Source organism: Cygnus olor, chromosome 1, assembly GCF_009769625.2.
Source record: "Cygnus olor isolate bCygOlo1 chromosome 1, bCygOlo1.pri.v2, whole genome shotgun sequence".
NCBI classification, from domain to species: domain Eukaryota; kingdom Metazoa; phylum Chordata; class Aves; order Anseriformes; family Anatidae; genus Cygnus; species Cygnus olor.
Window position 1 is genome coordinate 201242673 of NC_049169.1, and position 21489 is coordinate 201264161.

At 43.1% G+C, this 21489-nt stretch overlaps 1 protein-coding gene across 2 annotated transcripts in view; it reads left to right on the forward strand.

Annotated features, from left to right (window-relative positions):
* Positions 1-32: 32 nt before the first annotated feature.
* The window catches only part of ME3 (malic enzyme 3), a 124457-nt gene continuing 103000 nt past the window's right edge, over positions 33-21489 (forward strand). Inside the window, exon 1 of one of the 2 annotated variants that reach the window (XM_040544312.1) lies at positions 33-149. In XM_040544312.1, the coding sequence (XP_040400246.1) occupies positions 48-149 (102 nt within the window). In that variant the 5' untranslated portion in view covers positions 33-47. Of the gene's footprint in view, positions 150-207; positions 552-21489 lie in introns of those variants that run through there. The other variant, XM_040544311.1, reaches the window with a different exon arrangement.

Consider the following 21489-nt stretch of genomic DNA (forward strand, 5'->3'; position numbering starts at 1 on the left):
CCTAATCAGAGGAAAAGCGAATCGGGGCCGAGCCACCCCCGCTCCTCATGCAGCCGAGGGGCGGGCAGCCCCGATCTCCCCGGCAGAGGCGGGGCCCAGGCGGGCACCCCCCGTTCCTCCTCCCGCCTGCGGCGGCCGAGCCTTCCCAGGTAGCCGGGGGAGGAGGCGACCGCCGCGGGGTCGAGGCGACATCTCCTTCCTGGGTTTCCTTTCGCTTCGCCGGGGGGGCGTCTGCGGGGACCCGTGAGGCGCACCTGGGCCGGGCCGGGCTGGGTCGGGCGGCGGAGCCCGCCCCGTAGCCTCGCCCTGCCCGCCCCGGGCTCCGCCGGGTCCCCGCTGTCCCCGTACCGCAGGTCGCCATGGTGCCGCTGTGCGGCGGCGGGGCCGGAGCCCGCCTGCTGCGGATGGCGGGGGCCAGCCGGAGGCTGCTTCTCCTCAACGCCGCCCGGGGCAGCGGCAGCCAGGCGGGGGGAAACCCCTATACCCGCGGCAAGGCCCTGGCTGTCAAAAAGCGAGGCTACGACATCACCAGGAACCCCCACCTCAATAAGGTAGATGCTGTTTGCCTCCCCTCCGCTCCCCCCCCGCCCCAGCCGGCCGGGTGCTGGTGGTGGGGGGCGAGGTGGGGGCTGGAGGAAGGCTCTGGGGGTTGTGAGCTTGGGGGATGGCGGCTGGGGTGCAGAGGGATAAAGGGCTTGGGCACAGCGGCTGGAAGCGGTTTCTGGGGTGGGTGGGTGGTGGGGAAGGTGCTTGGATTTGGTGGCAGGTGCCTTGATGAAAAGGTACTTCTGTCTGTGGCCATCCATCCCTGAGGAGCAACCTTGATCCGAACTGGGGGGAAATGCTGGATGGAGGTGCGGGGACCTCTCCCACTGGGTTCAACTCAACAGAGAACGGAGACGGTTTTGTAAGTGGTCGCCTTCTGGGTTGGCATTGACTTTGTCCTTCACAGCTGGTCACCTTGCTTCTCTTCACCCGCTGCTGCATCCAGCCGTGGTAGCGCTGGAAGAGCCCAGGTAGGTCAGAAGTGCCATCGGCCAGGACCAAAAGCTGCTTATTTCCAACTGACGGTGAGCTAATGGAGCAGGAGAAACCATGTCCTCTCCAATACCAACCTAGGATATTTTGATATACTGTGTGGTTAGTAGTGGAATTGATCTTCTACATCTTCGTCTTAAGACAAGCGTATTTGGTTGTTCTGGTAAAGCTTCCCTTTCATTGCATATCCACAGCAGTAAATTTCAGAGGGAATCATCCTCAGAACTGCTGAACCTATACGTCGGGTTTTGTTTGTTCGTTTTTAATAAAAATAAAAGTTTTAGGAGAAGAGTGTTCAACAAAGTCTGTAAGCTGTACAAAATGAGATCCTATAATTTAGCCTCATACTACTTTTCTATCCCTTTCCGTAGCTTGAGCCACCCAAAAAATCTGGATGTGAATTTTGGAATTACAGAAATACATAATTCAAGAATGTTGGATTTCCAGTTTCTTGTGTTAATGTTGCTAGAAATAAATTCAAATATGTCAGGTATCTTAAAAGTATGCACATATTAAAGACGGTGTTGATAGTTGATGGGGCTGTGACTACTTATCCGCCTCCTGCGTCATCTTCTGGACTGTAGGCTGTTCGGATCACAACTTTATGTAGCATGGGACACACTGAGCTCCTATCTCCTAGTGCCATTGCAGCATTCATCGAGGTGCACCCCTAAGGACAGTGTCGCAGGATGTTATTGAATATGAAACAGCTTTGCAGCCAATCTGCTCTGAATCATACAGCGAATGTCTGTAAGACTGAGGAGAAGAGGAATTGTCAACTGTCATCTTAATGCTGATGAATTACTATTTATGTGGTTTAGAGAGGTTTTTCTTCAGCATCTGGCTTGTTCTCTTGGGTGTTCAGTGATAGTTATGGGATAACATTGCTAATGTTTCTAGTAGCATTACATACAACAACATGAACTGAAAAATTAATACTTTGACCTTTGCTCAGTGTAATGCAGTAATAATGCATAACTGGTTCAATCTATCACGTTTCTTAAACTGACTTGACTTCCACAAAAAGAGATTTTTGAATTTGATTTGGTGCTTTTTTGAAGCTTTTTTCCCTATCAGTGAAAGAATTTCTCTTTAACTCAAATTTTGGCCTATGTGGAGAGAAGAAAAGAAAACTGCTTCTGTTGGAGGTAAAGTATATTCTAGTGTGCTATGCTTAATTGGCCATGAGAAATCTCCCAGCTGGTCTCCAGCCTGGATGTTTGCTGTTTATGTTATGTTCCTTTGTCAGTACAGTCCTTGCAATCATCAGTATGTCATCTTGAGAACATCCACATGAGGAAAGAAATGTCTAACATCAGTGGTAAGAGATAAGGACTGCCAGTTTATGCACCTAGGTAACTAGTTGGTGGTAAATGTTCAGCTTGTTCCCAGAGCTGTGAATGGGTTTCAATTTGTTGTTCTTTACAGTTTGTTGTAGTAGCTAAGGGATTAACTTTGTTCAGCTGAAATGGGATATTTCAGGCAGCTCATATGTGGTCAAGGTGTGATTGATGGCCCTTCATTCTGCCTTGCTGCAGTACTGTAAATCAGAATTAGGGATCTTGGTAGGTTTTCAGCTGTTGTAATGTGATCACATAGCAGTTACTGTTTACATCTCTAGTAGCAGGGTGTCATTGCCATTTTTCTCAAGTGGATCTTGTTTTTATCTGATTGAAGGCTTTTGTGTGGGGCATAGTCCTCACATCTCTCCAAGAACCTCTGAAATAGTTGTTTTTTTTTTAAGTAAGGCATTGGGCAGCAAGTGCTTTGCTGCTTTATTCAACGCACTGGCTATTTTATAGCTTCTGGGTGAAGTTTAAAGAGTCAGTCTAAAGCAATGAAGTATGTGTTGATTTATTGAATGAAGCTGACTGTGTCCCTCCAGCAGAATCACATACAGATTTCCAGTCCGAGGTTATTGATTCAAGTCTTTGCTTGATTACTAGGTCGGAACCGCTTTGTGCAAGCCTTTCAAACTTAGAAGTTACTGCTGCCAGGTCCTGTCTAATGCCCTAAGTCTCACTAAAAGGAAGCTGTCTTCTGAGATGCTCATCTGTTTTCCAAATCTGCCTGAGAAGAAAAAAAAAAAAAAGGAAAAACTGGTGACGGACATAAGAAATTTGCACTTGTTTCTTTTCTTTTGTCATTGTTTACTCTGTGGAGTTAGCTGGATTTTGTGATGTAAGGGGTGCCAGCACCATAGTAAGCATGGATTGCGAATGAGTTTTCTCCAGGTCTTAAATTATTTGGCTGGTCTATGTATTGTATTGTGTATAAGAGCTTGCTTAACTATGACGTTTTGGAGTAAATTTAGAGGAAATACTGATTTGCAGTTAAGGCGAGACTGGGTTCCATCTCTGAGACTTGGCTCGGTTATCAGTTATGTCTCCGACTTCCTGTGACGCTGGGGAAGTCACGAGCAAGGGAATCTTGTAGCTTAAATCCTCTGGCAGTAGGAAGAACTTTGAAGACAGAACTTCATCTATGCTGTGCGTGAGCGTTCTGCATGTTCCTGTACAATTCAAACACTGCTCTTCCTTGTGTTTTGAAGCATTACAACCCCTGTCTGCTTCAAAGGCAGGACTCAGGAATTGTCAGTGTTCTTCTCAGAGGGTGTTTGTGGACCTGAAAGGCAATAGCAATTAGCAGTTGTTCTGACAAAAGAGTCACAGAAATAACAGAAGGAAGAGCTTGTCACATGTTCCTATGAAGCACTTCATAAAGTAGTTCCTCTTTTCCTGCCTTTGAATGCTGCAAAATTGGAAATCCTTTTAAAAAAAAAAAAAAGTGTCAGACAACCCCAGAGAGCCAGTGAGACTGTTTTGTGGAGATCCAAGTGTAAACTGAGCTCCAAGAAGATTTATTGGAAGCCTGGATGAGTTTAAGGAAGTGCCCTGCTGACATGGCAGCAGCAGTATTGGGCTTGCTGGGAGACGAGCCTGTCCTCAGCCTTGTGAGAAGTTATTTCAACACTTGGATCCTGGAAGGAAAGATGAGGCACGTCCTACCCATGGCTGTCTTTCTCCAAGTTGCCTTGTGGTTGGTACAGTCATGGCCATGCTGTCTCCTCTCTCTGACACTGTCTGCTGTTAGTTCTTAGCGTCTGTACAGTTCTGTTCATCTTGGACGTGCTGTTCGTGACTCCCCACTTCTGCCTGGAATTCTGTCACAACCATATGTCCTCTCTGTGTTTTAACAAACAGGGACTGAGCTGAGGTTTAAACTCACCAGCTGAACAATTCCCAGTTTGACTACAGACCTGTAGGGACTCAGAAAAAAATCTTACCTTGTGCAAAATCATCTATAATTTTGTTCATGACATCAGACTGCCACGGGTTCTGCACTGTTCGCTTGGAAGGTTGATGGCACTTCACGTGTTTTCCTAGAAGTCCTAGCTTTGGGATAAGTCATGCCTCTTGGGAGAGCTGCCATCACAAACAGATGCTAATCTGGAGGTCAGTTAGTTCTCAAAGTGGCAGGATATTGCTGCATTTCAAGGGCTGAGATGTTTAACAGATAATACACTACATTTTTCTGCAAGCTGCAGCGCAGAGATTAGAATTTGGGGCCTCCTGTATACATCTGGATAACACCCTGTACTTCTTTGGTGCACCTACACGCTTGAGTTCATGAAATGTGTGATAATGAATTATCAAAACAAAAATACCAGTCCGTATCCGTAAGAATGAAACTTCTCAACTAACTGCTGTAGGTTTCTGCAGCAGCTTTGGAATTTACTGCTGCACACAGCATTACAATGCAGAAGGTTTGTTTGTCCTTCAGCTTTGTGGGGATCAGAATTAAGCTAATTGAGGGTTCTTTGAACATGGTGTCAGTGATTTGCCGTTGCAGCTGAGACAAAATGATAGTCTTGCACATGGCTGTACCCAGCAACTGTGGTGAAACCAGCCTAAAAGTAGCTGGATTAGCCGAGTGATTACTAAGTTTGTTTAAATGCAATGAGCACGAGAGCAGTGCCTCTGAAATGGGAGTTGGCAAGATTAAATCGAGGCAGGATTTCACTTTCAAATGATTAAATCTCTTATGTAAGCCCACATGGTTGGTTGTATTCTTACAACTAGAGTTTCCTGTTGGCTGGCTGTGGGTCTCAATAGACATTTAACCGCTGGGAAGGGCACAGGGGTTTTCGGTGGTTGTGTGACTCCCAGCGCTTGTTAACTTACCCTCTGTTTGTGTTTTGCAGTGTAAGAGTATGAGATGAGCAGAGTCTGGAGGCTGCCCTCTTAGCTTGTCAGGAATCTACAGCTACTTAGAGGACACTGGACAAGCTAATTAAAAAAAAAAAAAAAGCCCACTGAGGGTTCTTAAATACATTGAAACCCCACCTGGCTTAGAGAGTCTCCAAATGGAAAATAACGGAAGGATGGGAATGTGCAGGGGAAAAGCGTCCGATTTGCCTGCACTGTTTACTTGTGGTAAGGTTTATGTGTACTGCCGGAGATAGGATGCTCATGCAGGTGAGCTGGATAGGGCTCTCTAGTTTCTAGCAACAGCAAACAAGACACGTTCATGGCTGAACCCTGCAGCACACGGGTCACTCCAAACCCAAGCTAAGCCCCAGCTGAGAAACAGCTCTGTGGCAAACGCTGCTCCAACCCTGCTCTGCTCTGGAGCTGCAATAGGAGTGAGCTGGAGCAGCCCGCAGTGTGCACCTTCAGTAATGTCCTGGGCAGAGGGGCTGTTCTCATGTTTGCTCTTGCTCTTTAGTTCATCGGGTACATCTCCATCGACTTCAAGGGAAGTGGACTCTGAAGTGATGAGCTTTGCTCCCCTATTCTGGCATATGTGTTGCTCTGGAAATGTGACAGCTTAGATTTTTGGCCTTCATCCTGGTGTGAGGAGTTTCATTGGTTGGTTGTTACTGTCAAGCAATATTTCTTTGGAAGTATCTTTTGGCAATGACATTTCATATAAAGACAACTCGGCCTGGTCAGCAAACTACACCCAAACTAAATCTGTTGTTGGTGCTTCTGGTGTTGGCAGCAGCCTACAACAGTCCCTTTGCTTGCCCAGCTTGGAGTCCATTCCCTTTCCCTGATCATTCCCAAACCAGGAGGCCATCTGCCTTCCTGTCCCCTTGCCTAATCCCTTGCCAAGAGTCGCCCTCAGCTTTGGCAGCCCAGTAACGCTTCGGGAGCGCAGCTCATGTGGGAAGGCTTGGAAGTGCTGGGGAAGGCTGCTGCTGCCAAGATGCTGCTAAGACGGGTGCTGGTGCAGCCCTTGACCCTGTCTGTGCTGTAGCTGCCCTGTAGCACTTCAGGGCTTGCTTTGCCTTCAGCACTTGTAAATGTTGTGAGGGGTCTTGGACCTATCGGTCAGGCAGCCTTTATAGGTGCTGGGCTTATGTTCGTAGCCACCATAAGGTATTAACAGAGAGAAAATGGGACTCGGACCAAAATACTTGTTTCTGTCTTCTGAGCAGTTTCTATCATAAAAATGCCTTTAAAATTGCCTTTAAGCTGTGGAATTTCATGAGTTTGGCAGCTGACTATATTGGTTTCCCTTTATCATATCCTTTCTCTAAGAGAAGCCTTAATCCTTACACCAGCCATGGCTTGGTGTAGGGGCAGAGCTGAGTTTGAGCATAGCTCTTGTTTGATAGGGTGCACTAGGCTTTTATGGCACTTGAGTAAGAATTGCCTTAAAGCAACACAAGCTGTTTGATCAATACTATGAAAATCGATATTGTTGCAGTTGAAAGAGATCCGGGGCTGAATGGTACAGCTTGTTCAGCATTCCTGTTTATTGCATCTAGTGGAATGTGTGGCAACCAACCAGTTGATTACTTTGGAAACCCTGTGGATATTGAAGGTAAGACTGAGCATATTATATGTGGGTCCTGTAAACATTTCACTCCGCTGACCTCAGCAGGCTTCAAACCTTTCCCCACATTAAGTAGCAGGACGTTATATGGCCTTGACGTTAGCAATTGGGTGCTGCTGTGCTAGAGATGAGTCGCTGGTGCTGGTTAGAATGGGTGGTGATCTGGCTGAAGCTGCTGAAAGGCAGTGCTAACTTGTAAGATGAAGCAAAGAGCAAAATTTTGTGAGCTGGTTTTGATTTGAGATGGATTTGCCACGCAGTTGGTCACTAATAGAGATGGGTCTCAGCAATTTTGTAGTGTTTCATGGCAGAGTTTGACCTCTGAGTGGTTATTTTTTATGTGTTTGTTTATTTATTGTGAGGCTTAGATCTGGCTTAACAAAAAAATGCACGTAGGGCAAATTCAGTTTGATTTGGTTTTGGATAAAAAGCCCATAAACTGAATTAATCTGTAGCTTCTATAGCAACTACCTCCAGAGGAACACTCAACCTGCTGTTACTGGCATGAGCTCAGAGCTGGGAAAGGAAAGGTGAAGTCTTTACAGAAGAAACAAACCAACCCAGCAATTTGGCAAGATTGAGAGGTGGAAACTGGTCAGTGATTTCTCTGGTCTGATTGCAAACCTGGTGGTATGATAAACTGGGTGGTTGGGATTCAGAGGCTGGGGTCTCAGTCCACAAGGTCCCTTCTGCTAGGGAGAAATGTCCCCTGGCTGATGGGACCTTGTGTTCTGAAAGTCCTTTACGCTAATGCCAACTTTCTTACAGTTTTGCTTTAGCAGGAGCAGCACGTGGATTTCAATTCCTTTATTACAAGGTATTATACTGAGAGTGTTTGATATAAAAAGTGCTGCTTTGCCCCAGTTTTACCGTTTGAATTATACTGGTGATTGGTGAGTGTCAAAAACGGGTTTTGTTAGGCTTACGGTGGGCTTAGATACACCAGTTCATTTTATAAATTTACCGGATGACCTCAGCTGGGTAGTTTGACCTGTCTTCTCTGTCTAATCACCATATTACACCTTGTTACTGTTCAGTGCTTCATCTGCTGGCACAATCAAGTGCAGTCTGCAGTTTCTTTAAATCAGCAGAAATTCCATAGCTTTTATGTGGCATGTAACAGGGCATAATAATTACAAATGGTACTGTATATTTTGAAACTTAGAGCGCAATAAATGGAATTCACCACAGTAAAAAGTATTTTTTTTTCAGATTAATGCACAGTAGTAATCTTCTTGCCATAGCCTAGTTATCCCCTTGCGCTTCCCTCCATAAATAATAATTAGTTTTCATGGCAGCTGCAGAACCCTGAAGTTGATTAACCATTTTTTTCTCTTTAATAAGAAAATGAACTGGAACACGAGTTGTCTTTCTATTCACTAGACGTGCTCTGCTGAGGGGCTTGTGCTTCAGTGCTGTTGTAGTGGTATGGTTAAGGTGACCATAGATGTGCCTTATGTTTACAGAGAAAGACTTGGGCTTCATAAACGTGCCTGAGAGCCCAGTTTGGTCCCACTGTGAGCGATGGCTGCAGGAGAACCTTCAGTCTGTGAGCTTGCAACAAGCAATTGCACTTATTAATACCTGTAGCTGCATGGGGAAGTTATGGCTGCTTGTAGTATTTCGGCTCCTCTGTTACTTAGGGGTGGTTTTCTTTCCTTGACTTCCTATCGGTGACGCTGGTTTGCCTTCCTGAACCTCCCCACGTGCACTCAGACTTGCCTAGCTGTTGGGAAGTGCTGTGCAAACCTCTGCTTTTGGCAGCTCTCCTGTGCTTTCAGGGTTTTACTTGGTCTTCAGTTCCAAGAGTGCCACTGCCAGCATATGCCCTGTGCAGACAGCATCCAAGCATTTCGAGCACCAAGCGAATGCTGTGCAGGAGTACAGATTATCCTGTTTTGTGTTGTTTTGTTCATTTGGTTTTAGTCAAGGGTGCAGGGAGCGAAGAGGCAAATGGTTATTTTAACTATCCCGGGGGTTCTGGATCCAGAGATCCAGAGGCAAAACCTAGGGAACAAGTCAGGTTGAAAAATTGAAGTGTTTGCTTTGTCTTTTGTTTTCCTTCTGACTGCTACTTATTTTTCTGACTTTTTCTCACTGACTTATCAGACCTGCTATCAAACATTGGGCAGCCTGTTGTAGTTTTTACTCAAATAAATTATTCCGGGACAGACTTAGCTTTAGAGCCATTGTGCGCGGGTCAGACATGTCTTGATGCTTGGGGAAGAATAAACACTGTTCTGGAATTCTGTCCCTTTCAATAGAGGACTAAGCACAACAGCAAACTTCACTACTTCCAGCTCATAATGTGCTCCAGCAGAGATGATGAGCATGCTTTTAATTTTTAACCTCCTCTTTGAGGCCCGCTTGCTATCTGTCTCCCCAAACAACGTGACATTTTGATAAATGACTTGTATTGTCAGCCTAATACAATATCTTTCTTTTATTTTTTAATAGCAAAGCTTTTTATAGTTCTGCAGCTGCCAAACACAAAACGCAGACATAAACTTTGCAGACTATGGTTCTGACAAAGAAAATAACACCAACACAGAAGTTTTCTGCATATCAAAATTTTCTGCTTCGCTTCCCTTTGCAGTTCTTGTTTGTACATTGATCCTTTTTTAACATGTGCTATGGAACCAAAACAGATTTTCAGTAAATTTTTGTATTCTATAAAGAAGATTAACTTCACATCTCAGAGAAAAATTTTTCTCTGTGTGTCCAGCTTATAAAGTGATAAGTCTGTTTTGTAATATGTCCATATGGATTAACTCTGTTCAGCCTCATAAAACATGTAGTTAGGCTTTACTGTGTTTCTCAACAGAGGAAGGAATTAGTTATTTCAAATACAGCAGTGTTATGTTCTCCTGGACAGGACATCTTGAACTTTAACACTTTGGCCTGGCTAACGGATTTGTCACTTCCCCATGTGGTTAAGTTCGTTGTGGAAACTATTAAACTCTGTTTAATCTTCATTTGAAGGGTTTGATGTTAAACCTATGGGTAATTTTAGCAATGATTAGTTGCAAATGAGCGCATGCATTATACGTGCCAAATCCTGTCATTTCTGGAAGTGTCCAGATTATTAGTTTCTGTTGTTAGGCTGGTCTAAGCATGTAGGCAGGGCAGGGGCTGGAGGGACAGATAATGTATTCTGTAACTGGTTAACATGGGGGAGAAAAAGGTAAAACCAGGGATTTTCATGTTCACAGCCTTTCTTCTAGGAACTCATTTTTTTGTTATCCTCAGCTATATCAGTTGATCCAATTTAAAAAAAAAACAAGCAAGCAAAAACCACCTAAACTTCCCCCAGTGAGCCACTTCCTACCTTTCAGGTAATTAGATGAGTTCATCTTGCCATTTGTGTCTAGAGCTAATTGCTGGCATAAAACAACCTCTTCTGTAAATCAGATCCCCAGATCAGAGTTACTGGAGGGACAAGGACATTCTCTTCCCTTATGTTATATGAGGGTTTATAAATATAAATATAATCTAAAGAAGTATCATTGGTACATTGGTTTAGATTTGTTTGTTTTAAACAGATGCTCTTTCAATACAAAAAAAACATACCATGGCTGAGAGGGTGAACAATTTGACTAGTGTGATGTGCACAAAGGCTGAATTCCAGCAGAGACTCCTGTAGGGAAGAGAAAAGAGCTGTACAACAGTTGTAGGATCATAAAAACCACTCATCCTTCTGCCAGAATTGTTCAGGTGGTTTCTGGGTGAGAAACAGAGTTTGTGCAGGGGACCTGAAAATGTGTGGAGTGACCAGGACGTTGAAAGGAGGAATTGAAAAGTCATCTCTCTTCCCCCAGTGCCGGGCAGAGGGCTTGGCAGGCTGGGTGAAGGTGCCAGAAAGCGATGATTAAATCCAACCGTGTGCTCCAGGTAGGTGCGTCCACAGAAAACTTCCCAAGCATAAGTTAATGCTGATCCCAATGCAGATGGCTTGCATTCTGCAGTATCTGCTACTTTATACTCACTAGGGAATTTGCTTACATTGGCGTCTTGTAAGCTTCTCAAGTACACCATGTTCAAACATAAATTCAGTTGCTCAAAGAATAATAAAAGTTGTTTTTTCTTCCCCCCTTAAGTTTGGAGGATTTTCAGTGCACATACCACTGGGACTTGTTTCTCATTTCACACATGCAATAGATTCCTCTTAGGCTTGGTAGATTGCCTAGGCTGTGATGTGCAGCAGTATTTATTAGAAGGAGACATGTGTGACATGCCTTTCACTTCATGTGCTGATGCCAGCAGCTTTTACTGGCTTATGTCTGGGGAAAAAAATGCCTGCTGCAGCACAGAGGTATCCCTGAACACTGCTGTTATGTTGCCTTTTAAAAACCTAGGCTTAAGCCATTGGGAGAATTTCCACTGATTTCATCAACTTTGCATTGAGCCTTCCTTAAATTTAGGAACGACCAACTGCACCTTTCAAGATGTGAGACTGTTTCTTCACAGAAGGATAAGATTAAAGATAGTGTACTGTGAAATTTCACCATCTTGCTCTGTTAATAGATAGTAACTAAAATGGAAACGTAAAAAAAAAAGTGCTTACTAATTGCTTAAGTCAAAATCTGAAAGAAAAAATAGAATTTGCCAAAATAATCAATTTCTGCTGATACAGAATCACATGAAGGCTTCAGCTGATTCCATAGTTATGTGCCCCAAAAAATCAAAAGTACTTTGTGGTATTCCTTATCTTAGCCTCATCTGTCCAAGCTGTATCTTCCTTCTGAACTTTGGGACAACCAACTTGAAGTGTTGCCTTTCCAATGCCAAAATCTGTCCTCTGGCATGCAGGCAAGAGCTGGATTTCTTCTTAAGAGCTGCTGGATGAAAGACATGTGCACTACGTGAGATCCCGTGGAGAGCTTGAGGCTGCCCTGCACGGCTCTTGTAGCTGCTTCATGAAACGCACAAAAGTGCCTTTGAATTATGACCTTCCAAGTGGTCACTGCTCAGGGGTAACTCGGATTATGAAACCCAAATGAGTGCATGACTGGTGCTGAAACTGGGCCACACTCCCTAAAGGCAAGTAGGTGTTTTGGGTTAGCATGTTATATCTTCAAATAGAGTTAACTAAATCATTTGTCATATAAATAGAAAAGAAGTGATGCAAAGGTGCTGGAAGGCAGCAGCAAGACTCTGGCTGCTGCTGGAAAATACCTCTGGCATTGGGCACTTATTAAAAGCTAATTGCATTTTAAAGATAAGCTTTAATGGATTTGGCAGTGAGAGTGCAACTGTAATCAGATCTTGTTGTTTTGTACAAGTGCCTTTCAGGTTTCTGTGCAAGGTCAAATGTCCTATTGACTGGCAGCTGAACTGCTTTGCTTGTAGGAATGTAACTGATATTTGGTGGAGTTGCAAAATGAGTTTCCCACTGCAGCCAAATACACAAGTATACGAGAATCCAGCAGTTTCACTTCCTGCAAAGCTGAAAACCCCTGTAGCATTTATTAGGATTTCCAGCAGTGAAAAGGGGATATTAATGTTGTTTGACTTACAGAATCATAATATTTGCACTGCAATTTGTAACGCAGGGCAAAAAGTTTTCAATTAGTATTTCCTGAGGAACAGCAAATTCAGTGAAGTGGATGCTTTTAACTTTATTTTTGTCAGAGAATAAATAAAGCAGTTCACAGGACCTTAAGTGTTCCGCAGTGCTGGAGCAGGGAAGAGCAGTGAATGGGGTTACAGATAGGAAGCAATGAACAGCTGAAACCTTCCTCAACATCGTTGTTTGGCATCATCATTATTTAATCTCTGAACTGTGGCGCTGGATCAAGTGTGCTTGGGGAGGCATAAACCTCAGTCTTGTTGATAAAATAGTCACTTGGTCACTTCAGTGCTGGTTTTGATTTTTCTAGCGTTAGGAAATTGCACTGAAGGTCTGGGCTGCTTGCAGTGAACCCTGCTATGGGGCCCAAACCAGATCTACTTGAAGTCCTGGGAGCCTCTTCCCTTTCAGGTTCTTAGTAATTTCATTTTTGTAATAATTTCAGGCAATGGGAAATCCTTTATGGCTCTTAAAGCAAAGCTTAAAACTTAATTTTGAGACAGCATAGCTTTTTCCTATCCAGGGTGGTCTGAAGAGCCATGTATGTGTGCTTCCAGGGCTGTGGTGTGCATGCAGCAGTGGGATCGTCGGGATGAGTGGTACTTGGGAGATGGGGACTCTGCAGTGCATGTTCTGGGTGAGGTGCCTCACACTCCTGTCCCTTGACTAAGGAGAACCTGAGGTGATCGGTTCACCACAGACACCTGCACTGTGGGTATCCTGAGGTAGCCGAGACGAATTCAAGCTGTGAACATGCACATATTGGATAAAGTAATGGAGCTTTGTGCCAGAGCTGCTACTCTGTCACTGATATCTGAGGTACCCTGGCAAATAATTTCACCTCTGTGCTTCAGTGCACCCATCTCCTGCCCAGAGCATTGCTGCGCAGATCTGCTTTGTGTGGCTGTGTGTGGAAGGCTGGCTTCATCCGCCTGTTTGCAGAACCTTGTGGGCAACAGGATACCAAGGGACAAAGAAATGGTGCAACAGAATGAGCAGTCGGTCTGTTTGAACCGGTTTCGTTGTGTTGCCTGTTTTGGTCCTGGCCTTCTTCAAAAGAGATGAAGAGAGGGACAGAGGGGAAAGAGCAAAACAGGGAACAGAAGGGGAAGTACAGGAGCTCTCTTCTGTGAGAGGAGGAGGAGGAGACTTGTGTTGGGATTGTGGCAAGGTTTTGGTAGTAGGGGTGCTGCAGGGGTGGTCTCTGTGAGGAGTCCAGAAACTGTACAATGCTAGATAAGAGCCAGTAAGATATGGCCTGGAGGAGGCTGCGGCCCATGGAGAGGAGCCCACGCAGGAGCAGGGGGTCTGGGGGCAGCTGCCATCCGTGGGGGACCCGTGCTGGAGCCGTTTGCTCCTGACAGATGGACCCCGTGTTACGGAGCCATGTGGGAGCAGTTCTTGAAGAGCTGCAGCCTGTGGGCAGCCCCCGCAGGCTCAGTTCAGGAAGGACGGCATCCTGTGGGAGGGACCCCACGTGGAGCAGGGGCAGAGAGTGACCGTGAAGGAGCGGTGGAGACAAAGTGCTATAGACTGACTGCAGCCCCCATTCCCTGTTCCCCTGTGCTGCTCGGGGGGAGGAGGTGGAATAGGGTGGATGGAGGGAGGGTGTTCCTAGTTTGTTTTTAATTCTCACTGCTCTAGTCTGTTATCAGTAGACAACATTAATATTATTAAGGGTTGCTATTTCTACACAGAGCTTGAGTGTGCTGAACAGCCTGGCAGTTGGTAACTGTGCAGAAGATCCTCGTTCAGGTACTGAGTCTTCACAGTTGCTGTTACCAGTGCCCGTTATTTCCAGAGGTTTGGCTCGGTGGATGGAAAATGTTTAATCTGAGCTGTTTGTAAGACTGAGCCTGCTATTGTCCAAGGTTACCACAAAACCCTCTCTCTTTTGGCGTCCTCTAAAATCCCTAAAGCCTGTTGCAGCTCTGCTTCCTGTCAAGTATAAATATGTTTGATACTGTTTATAGACAAATTATCGCTGTTAAAACTGGTCTTGAAGCTGTTGTTTACACGTACATACTTGAAGTGCTTAACTTGTATGGGTTCTGTGTGTACTGCCCTATCGAATGTTTGCCAAAGTCTCCACATTTTTCGGCCTTCTGCAGATTGAGAACTTGGTGTTGGTTTCAGGTAAATGAAAACTTGTGGTTTAGTTTGATGTTAAATGATCACTGGTGTTGGTTGCCACCACTGTGTTTGATTGCACTGATTTTGCACTGTCCCAAAGAACCTACTTTGCCATAGCAAACATTTGATAGCTCACTGCTGTATTGCAGTGGTTGGGTAACTGGAGGGGACAGGGTGGAGGATCAGGGAACCAACCTGGGCCCTATGTGGGTCTTGACTGCAGCAAGGATATTTTCTGAAACTGAGGGTTATAAATCTGACCCTCTTTCAGATTTTAGTTTATACTATTTTGGGGGGATGAGTAGGACAAATGGCACCTTCTAGAATCTTTGTCTTCTCCAAGCTTGGAATGTAGGATATAAAGAGATGTATACTCCCATGTATGAATGTCACCCCCTTGACATGTGATGGGTACTGATGCACCTTTCATAAATTGACTACATACATCCACTCCTGTGTTCCCCATGCCCCGTGTTCTTCATCAGCTGCAGTTTGGTTTGTACTAGAACAAACTGTCTTCATAAATTTTCTTTTTTTTTTTTTTTCCTACTTCTTGCTGTTGCATCGGAGCTGTGGAGCTTAAGACCCAGAGTCACTTAGGCTCCATCCATGATCAGTAGCATTTTTTTCTGTATAATAACTTTCTTATTTTAGTACAGTAGTGCTAAAAGTTTGTGGCTGAGAATAATGTTTAAATCTCTCTTCTTTCATTTATGCAGGCTGCGTATCGAGAGCTTTATCACAGTGACTGAGAGGAATGGACAGGACTCTGGATCCTTAGTGCAAACCAGCTCTCCAAAAGGGCTGAAAATCTGAGATTGATCTGTAGAAAAGCTATTCATGCCTCCTTTTTTTTTTTGTATAGCCTTTTCCTGAGGCAACTGAGCTTCTTAGGCTGAACCTTATTCGAAAACTGTCACCAATTTAGTGACACCAGCTTGATGCAGACATTAGTACCTAACAGTGTACCTGGCTTCACGTTCAGAGTGGACTGAAAGTATCTCCTAATTGCATGCCATTAAATTCTCAGTGCTGTGTGCACGCTGTGGTAATAGATACTGTGCAAGCACAAAAGGGAGGGAATCAGACACCTTTCTAGGATACCTTTAACTTTACTGATAAATGTATAATTTAAAGTTTAAAGGTATCAGCTGGAAAACAATAGGTAAAATATTCTGTATACCAAAAGCTTACATTCTTCTATCAAGAGTTTGTGGTTATTTCCAAGGTTCTTACGTTTGCATGCAGGATTTCCCTGGGATAAATACGAAGTACCTCCATGGTGAGAGCAATGTGCCAAGCATGTGCTGGCTTTACAGTGCCCTCGCATGGTTCTGCAACACACTTAGGCTGCTTCTGGGCAGTGCATTTACAGAGGTCTGATGTGTTCAGATCATGAGAATAACTTGAATCTTGGAATTACAGAGCTGATTGACACATGCTCTATAGCCGTGTATTTGGGATTTTCAGGCATCTCGCATCATTGCTTTGGATGTAATCTGTACATATGCAGAGATGCAGATCGTCTTTTGGATGCATTGGATGTACCGTCCACTTGCACATTAACTCTGCGGGTAAGACTGTAGGTCTGAGCCAGCTTCTGGCCTTTCAGAAATCTTGGGACAATGGGCAAAGTCCTTACATTTTTTCTCTCGGTAAAAGATCTAGGTGGAAATAGTGAGAATGCCTTGAGATACTGGTATGTGAGAGAGTAGATTTGAAATTCCATTCTTCAGAGAGGAGATCTATATAAGTGTTGGATAATTCACAAATATTAGATGAAGGAACAACATACAAGAAGTTGTAAAGATACTTACTTATTGCTCCACAAATTAAGAAACATTTTCATTATCAAGAGTGAACGACTTAAACTTAGAATTTTCTGCAACTTGAGCATGAAGTGGAAACAGAGAGTGCTTTTTCACTCCAGTGAGACTGTGGTTAGATGTATCATCCTTGGCTGCTGTTGCCAGATTGTGGTAAAACATAGGAACTACTAAATTTGACCATCAAGATGTGTGTGTGGGGAAATGAAATGAATGTGAAGAAGTACTCATGGTTTTTTTTTTTCTTTTTCCTCATTCTTGGAGGCATTCAGTACATGACATGACTTTCAAGCTATGTGTCATTCAGCTTCTACTTTTCCTTAATGAGATTCATTGAGGCATTGACGTTCAAGTTATCGGAGTCCTAACACATTTGCTGCATTAAATTTTGCCAATTTTGAGCTCTGTTGCATTTGCTATCAAATAGTTATTGAAGGCAGTCTGTGAATCAGTCTGGTATATGTATGAGAAAGGATAGAGGAGTCAGGGGCATCATGTTGGAGCCATATATTTCTACAACTGCATTTAGTTTTGGAGGACTTTTCTGAGGGAAATGCATTTATCCCTCTCTCTGAGGGAAATGCATTTATTCATTTATTAAGTGGGGAACTGAGTTCAGCTTGCCCAAGGTAACGTGGGGTGTTAGTGGCAGACCAAGTAAGTGAGCACAAGTCTCTCAAAATTAATTCCTTAACCACACAGCCAGCACACCTGTTTGCTCAGCTGCCCTGTCAGAGCACATTTCGTCTCTACCAGCGATGATCTCAACCCCAGCATGTTAGAAGCACAGGTGACGTATCAACTGGTATGTCCCATCCCTGCCACCAAATAGGCATCATTTCATAAAATGTAAAGCATTTTGTGAAATATTTTGTAAAGCATTTTGCGAAATATTTCCCAAAAGTTATGTGCAAAGAAAGCAAACACTCATAAGCAGCTGTTTTAGGAAGATTTTCTAATTGTTTACCAGAATTTGCTTCATTTTTTTCCCGCTAATATGCTTAGTTAATCACTTAAAATTTCTGTCTGTATACTGTGACAGTTCAAAACCTGCAGTCACACTGTGTATTACAGGCACCAACACCTGTAAAGTTGGGGTAATCACCTTGTCTACATAATTAAAGTAATAATTCAAGGAGAAAAAAAATAAGGTGAGTGCTTATACTTAGAGCTAGTGGGACAGAGATCTGGGTGTGATGTGTGGTCCGCCTCTTGCTGCTGCTTGAGCATCTTACTGGGCAGCCTACAGTCAGCGATTTCTTAGAAATCAAGAGATTATTGGCCTGATTTGCCTCTCATTTTATTTAATGACACCTTCCAGCAAATGTCTAGGACCAGATCCAAAGCAGATTGAATTTGATGGGAAACAAATGAGTAATTGCAGCCCTTTGCAGTAAAGTGTTCGGAGTTGTTGTCTTGTTGGCTTCATACTGTTTAAGAAAGTGCTTTGCTGAAATGGAGCATATATTTTTGATTTAGTATCCCACTGCTGTAAGACTTTGGCCAGAAGACACTCAAGTATAAAGTCTGTCTGAGGAGTGGCGCTATGGGAGCACAGCTGGGCTGGGAACAAAGGACGACACACTTCTGCTCTGCATTCAGAGGGGAGAGAAGAAAAATAAACAATAACATCTCTATGTTAGTGAGTCCCAGACAGAAGAAAACAACTGCTAAAGCAAACTAAACTTATAGAATGAGGTTCAGACAGCTTATAATATCTTCAGTTGGTGTTTGCTTTATTAAATAAAAACAAGTAATAAATACTGTACAAAGGGACAGTCACTTCAGGTATTAAAACATCTGAGTGCTATAAATTTACTCTCAGCTTTGCACTGTTGAAGTGACATGAATTTCTTTTCATTGATGCACTTTTTTCTTCTAATTCAGAAGAGTAATGGATGAAAGAAATGAGGAAAGTTAGGCCCGAAGTAGTATGACAGATCCTTATTTTAATATTGGTCTTATCTTGCATTCTCTCATGCTAGCATAGGAGTTTGAGCTGTCCTTCTCAGGCACCATGCAGTAACTGAGCAGTTTGACTAAGGTATGACTGAAGAAAAAGACACATGGAGGGTGTTTGGAGCTGTGGTCTGCCCCTAAGCCATGGAGTACAAACCTTTCTTCCTCTGTAGAAGTGCATTAACCCACAAGTAGTTAGATGTTAAATTCTGTTTCATCTTGTCTTGGTGCAAAAGTTAATATTTTGATACATTTGCCCTTCTGGTTCACCATTAATTTGTCCCAGTTCCCTTGGTTTGGGAAGTTGGGGGAACCAAGCAAAAGTAGAAGTAAGAAAGAACATGGTGAGGATTGCCTATAAAACATGACACAAGGAATTAAAACCATGGCAAACTTTCTCTCTTTTCTGGATAGCAGGCCATTCACAACCAAGAAGGCTGTGTATTGCTTGAAAAGAAAGCTGAGATAAGCACATTGTGTAAATATTTGGGTTTTTTGTTCCTGTAGGACCTTAGATGCAGCGCTTACAGTCAGGAAGTGGGGTATAGGAAGGTTTATTCCTGACAGCATGTTCAGAACGACACACAAAGCTCTCAAATTCTTCTGATATCTGGTGGGAAAATTCAGTGGTGGAGGGATTTACAAATGATATGAACATGGATGACCTGGTCTGTGTAAGAATAGTCAAACACATGGATTTTCAGTGAGGGGAAAAAAAAAACACAATGTTTGCTTCACGCTGAGTCTTAGCAATGGTGTTCCAAGAAAAACGTGGTTTAGAAGTTGGTGGGTTTTGGAAAAAAGTAATTTTTCATGTCTTTCAAGTTATGTTTCAAGTTATTCAAGTAACCTTGAGCTTTGCAGAGCTGCTTTCTTCTAATGGGGGGAGAGGGGGAACCTGGAGAAGCATCAGGGCAGCGTTTATGTAGAAATTTTTATAGAGGACAACATAACGGAATTGGGGGGGGGTAACTGATTCTATACTCTTGTGTGTACTGGAAAGCTAATTTAAAATGTATAAATGCAGTGATGTTCCTCTATGCTTATCAAAATCTTTTAATCTGCAGTAAGATTTTGATAGATACAAAATACATTTCTCCAACAGCATAAGATTTGAGCAATTTTAATATAATTTGGATACTCATCAAGGTAGAACTTTGCGCAAAATTTGTCTGAAACTGCTTTTTTCATAAGCAAGCACATGGATATGCCTAGACCATGTTTTTTGGCAGAATCTGGCCTCTTTATTTTGCGTAGTCCTAATTCACCCCTTGCTGTTCTCTGAAATTAAAACTTCCTGATCCAGGAAGAGGCATTGCTACTGCCATCTGCAAAGCATCAGCGTCTTCTACATCATGCTAAAATCACTCTGACCTCTTAGCACTGATGACTTTTAAAGAATATTCAAGGGCATATCCTTATCTTCCATTAAACAGTCAGATTAAGAGATTGAATATGTCTTCTCATATTAGCAATTCATTCAGTGGGCATGAGTTTATGGTGTTTCTTATCTGCCATTAAGCCATGTTCCTCTTCTTGTATCCTGCTGTTGGAAATGTCTACCCCGTATACTTTGTATTAACCCATTATTTTGTGCTTTTCTATATTTTACAATTAAAAACATCTCTGTGAAGCAATACTAGCTTTCAAATGCTGACTTTAGATCTACGTTAGATTTACGTTCCAGATGTATTTGCACAAGCCATCTTTTGTAGAGCTCTCCTTCTATGAATGTTGAATATAGATCTTGAATGGAAATGCTTAGGGAAGTGCATTCACAGCTTCAAGGCTGAATATACCTTCTGTGGGTAGTCTGTCACACTTCTGGGAGAAGTCTGAAACATTTCATGTTATTAATGTGATCTTATTTTGAATAAGATACACTGAGAAACAGGCATTTGAAGGTAACTGTAGGAATTATTACTGTTTTTTACAATAAGAAGATAAGATATGAAGGTAAGATAAGAAGATGGGAAGTAAAAATCTCTTAGAGTAAAATGAAGAGAGTGATGCCAAAAGCAATTTGGTGTAATGCCTTTATCTGTACTGTACTTGAGCTGACTTGGAGCACTCCCAAGTCCTGGTTTTGTCTGTCCATTTATTCTGGTAAGCTACCCAACTTCAAATTATTTGTGAAATTCAAAGATCCTTGAGCAGACTGTACCTGGGACCTTTCCCCAGTCATAGCAGCCTGGTCACCCTGGAAATGTTCCCTAGACGGCTTTGAGGGGTAAACAGGATGGACAGTCAGTAAAACAAGCCTTGAACCTGGCTTTATAGCAGCACTTAGAAAACATCGTAGAATTAGGTGGATTTCTGTTCCTGAAATCTTGTATACAGTATTTTTGTTTCCAGTGAGTTTACTGCTATACATCTTTAAGTAAAAGTAAGCCTCTCAGAATGTGGAAAAGCAAAACTGATGCTGTACAGGAGGGAAGGGATTGAAGTCTGCATGGTTTTCAAATGCAAAATACCCTATAGCTGCAGCACAGTGTGCTTTGTTTATTCAAAGATGATCCGTTTAGGTCACTTCATTCTGTGCCAAGAGCCCTTCGCAGCAAATTGGTACAGTTACAGGTGTCTTGTGCCATCCTGAAGTCAAGGAGAGGATCATTCTTTTATGCTTTACTCATATCTCAGGAGAGCAAAGGTAGGATGAATACATATAGACTTGTTTGGGGCTCTAGCATTGAAGTAATTGTTTTGTTATAAATTAGTCTTTATGAGTACGGCTATGCTGAATCATTAAGAATATAATGATGTGGATAAATGCTTGCAAAACTGCATGTCATTTTAATAATTTCTTAGGTTTATTTCTCCCTTTCCCTCCAAATCTCTTGATCATTATCACCATTAGAAATGTGCAATCTTCACTATGGGTTCAATAAGGCTAAGCAGTCTGAGCAAGTTGCTGGGAAGAACCACAGCCCTTGAAAACAGAACTGGAATATTCTCCAGGTATATAAAAATATCAAAACGTAAATTTCCTGTTAGCTGGGCACAATTTTTCTAATCTTTAGATAATATTCTGGAGTCCAGCAGTTCCGTGGGCAAATCTGTAATTGCTGAGTGCTGCCCCTTGATATTTCTGAAAAGACTGGATTTAAGACTAATCATAGG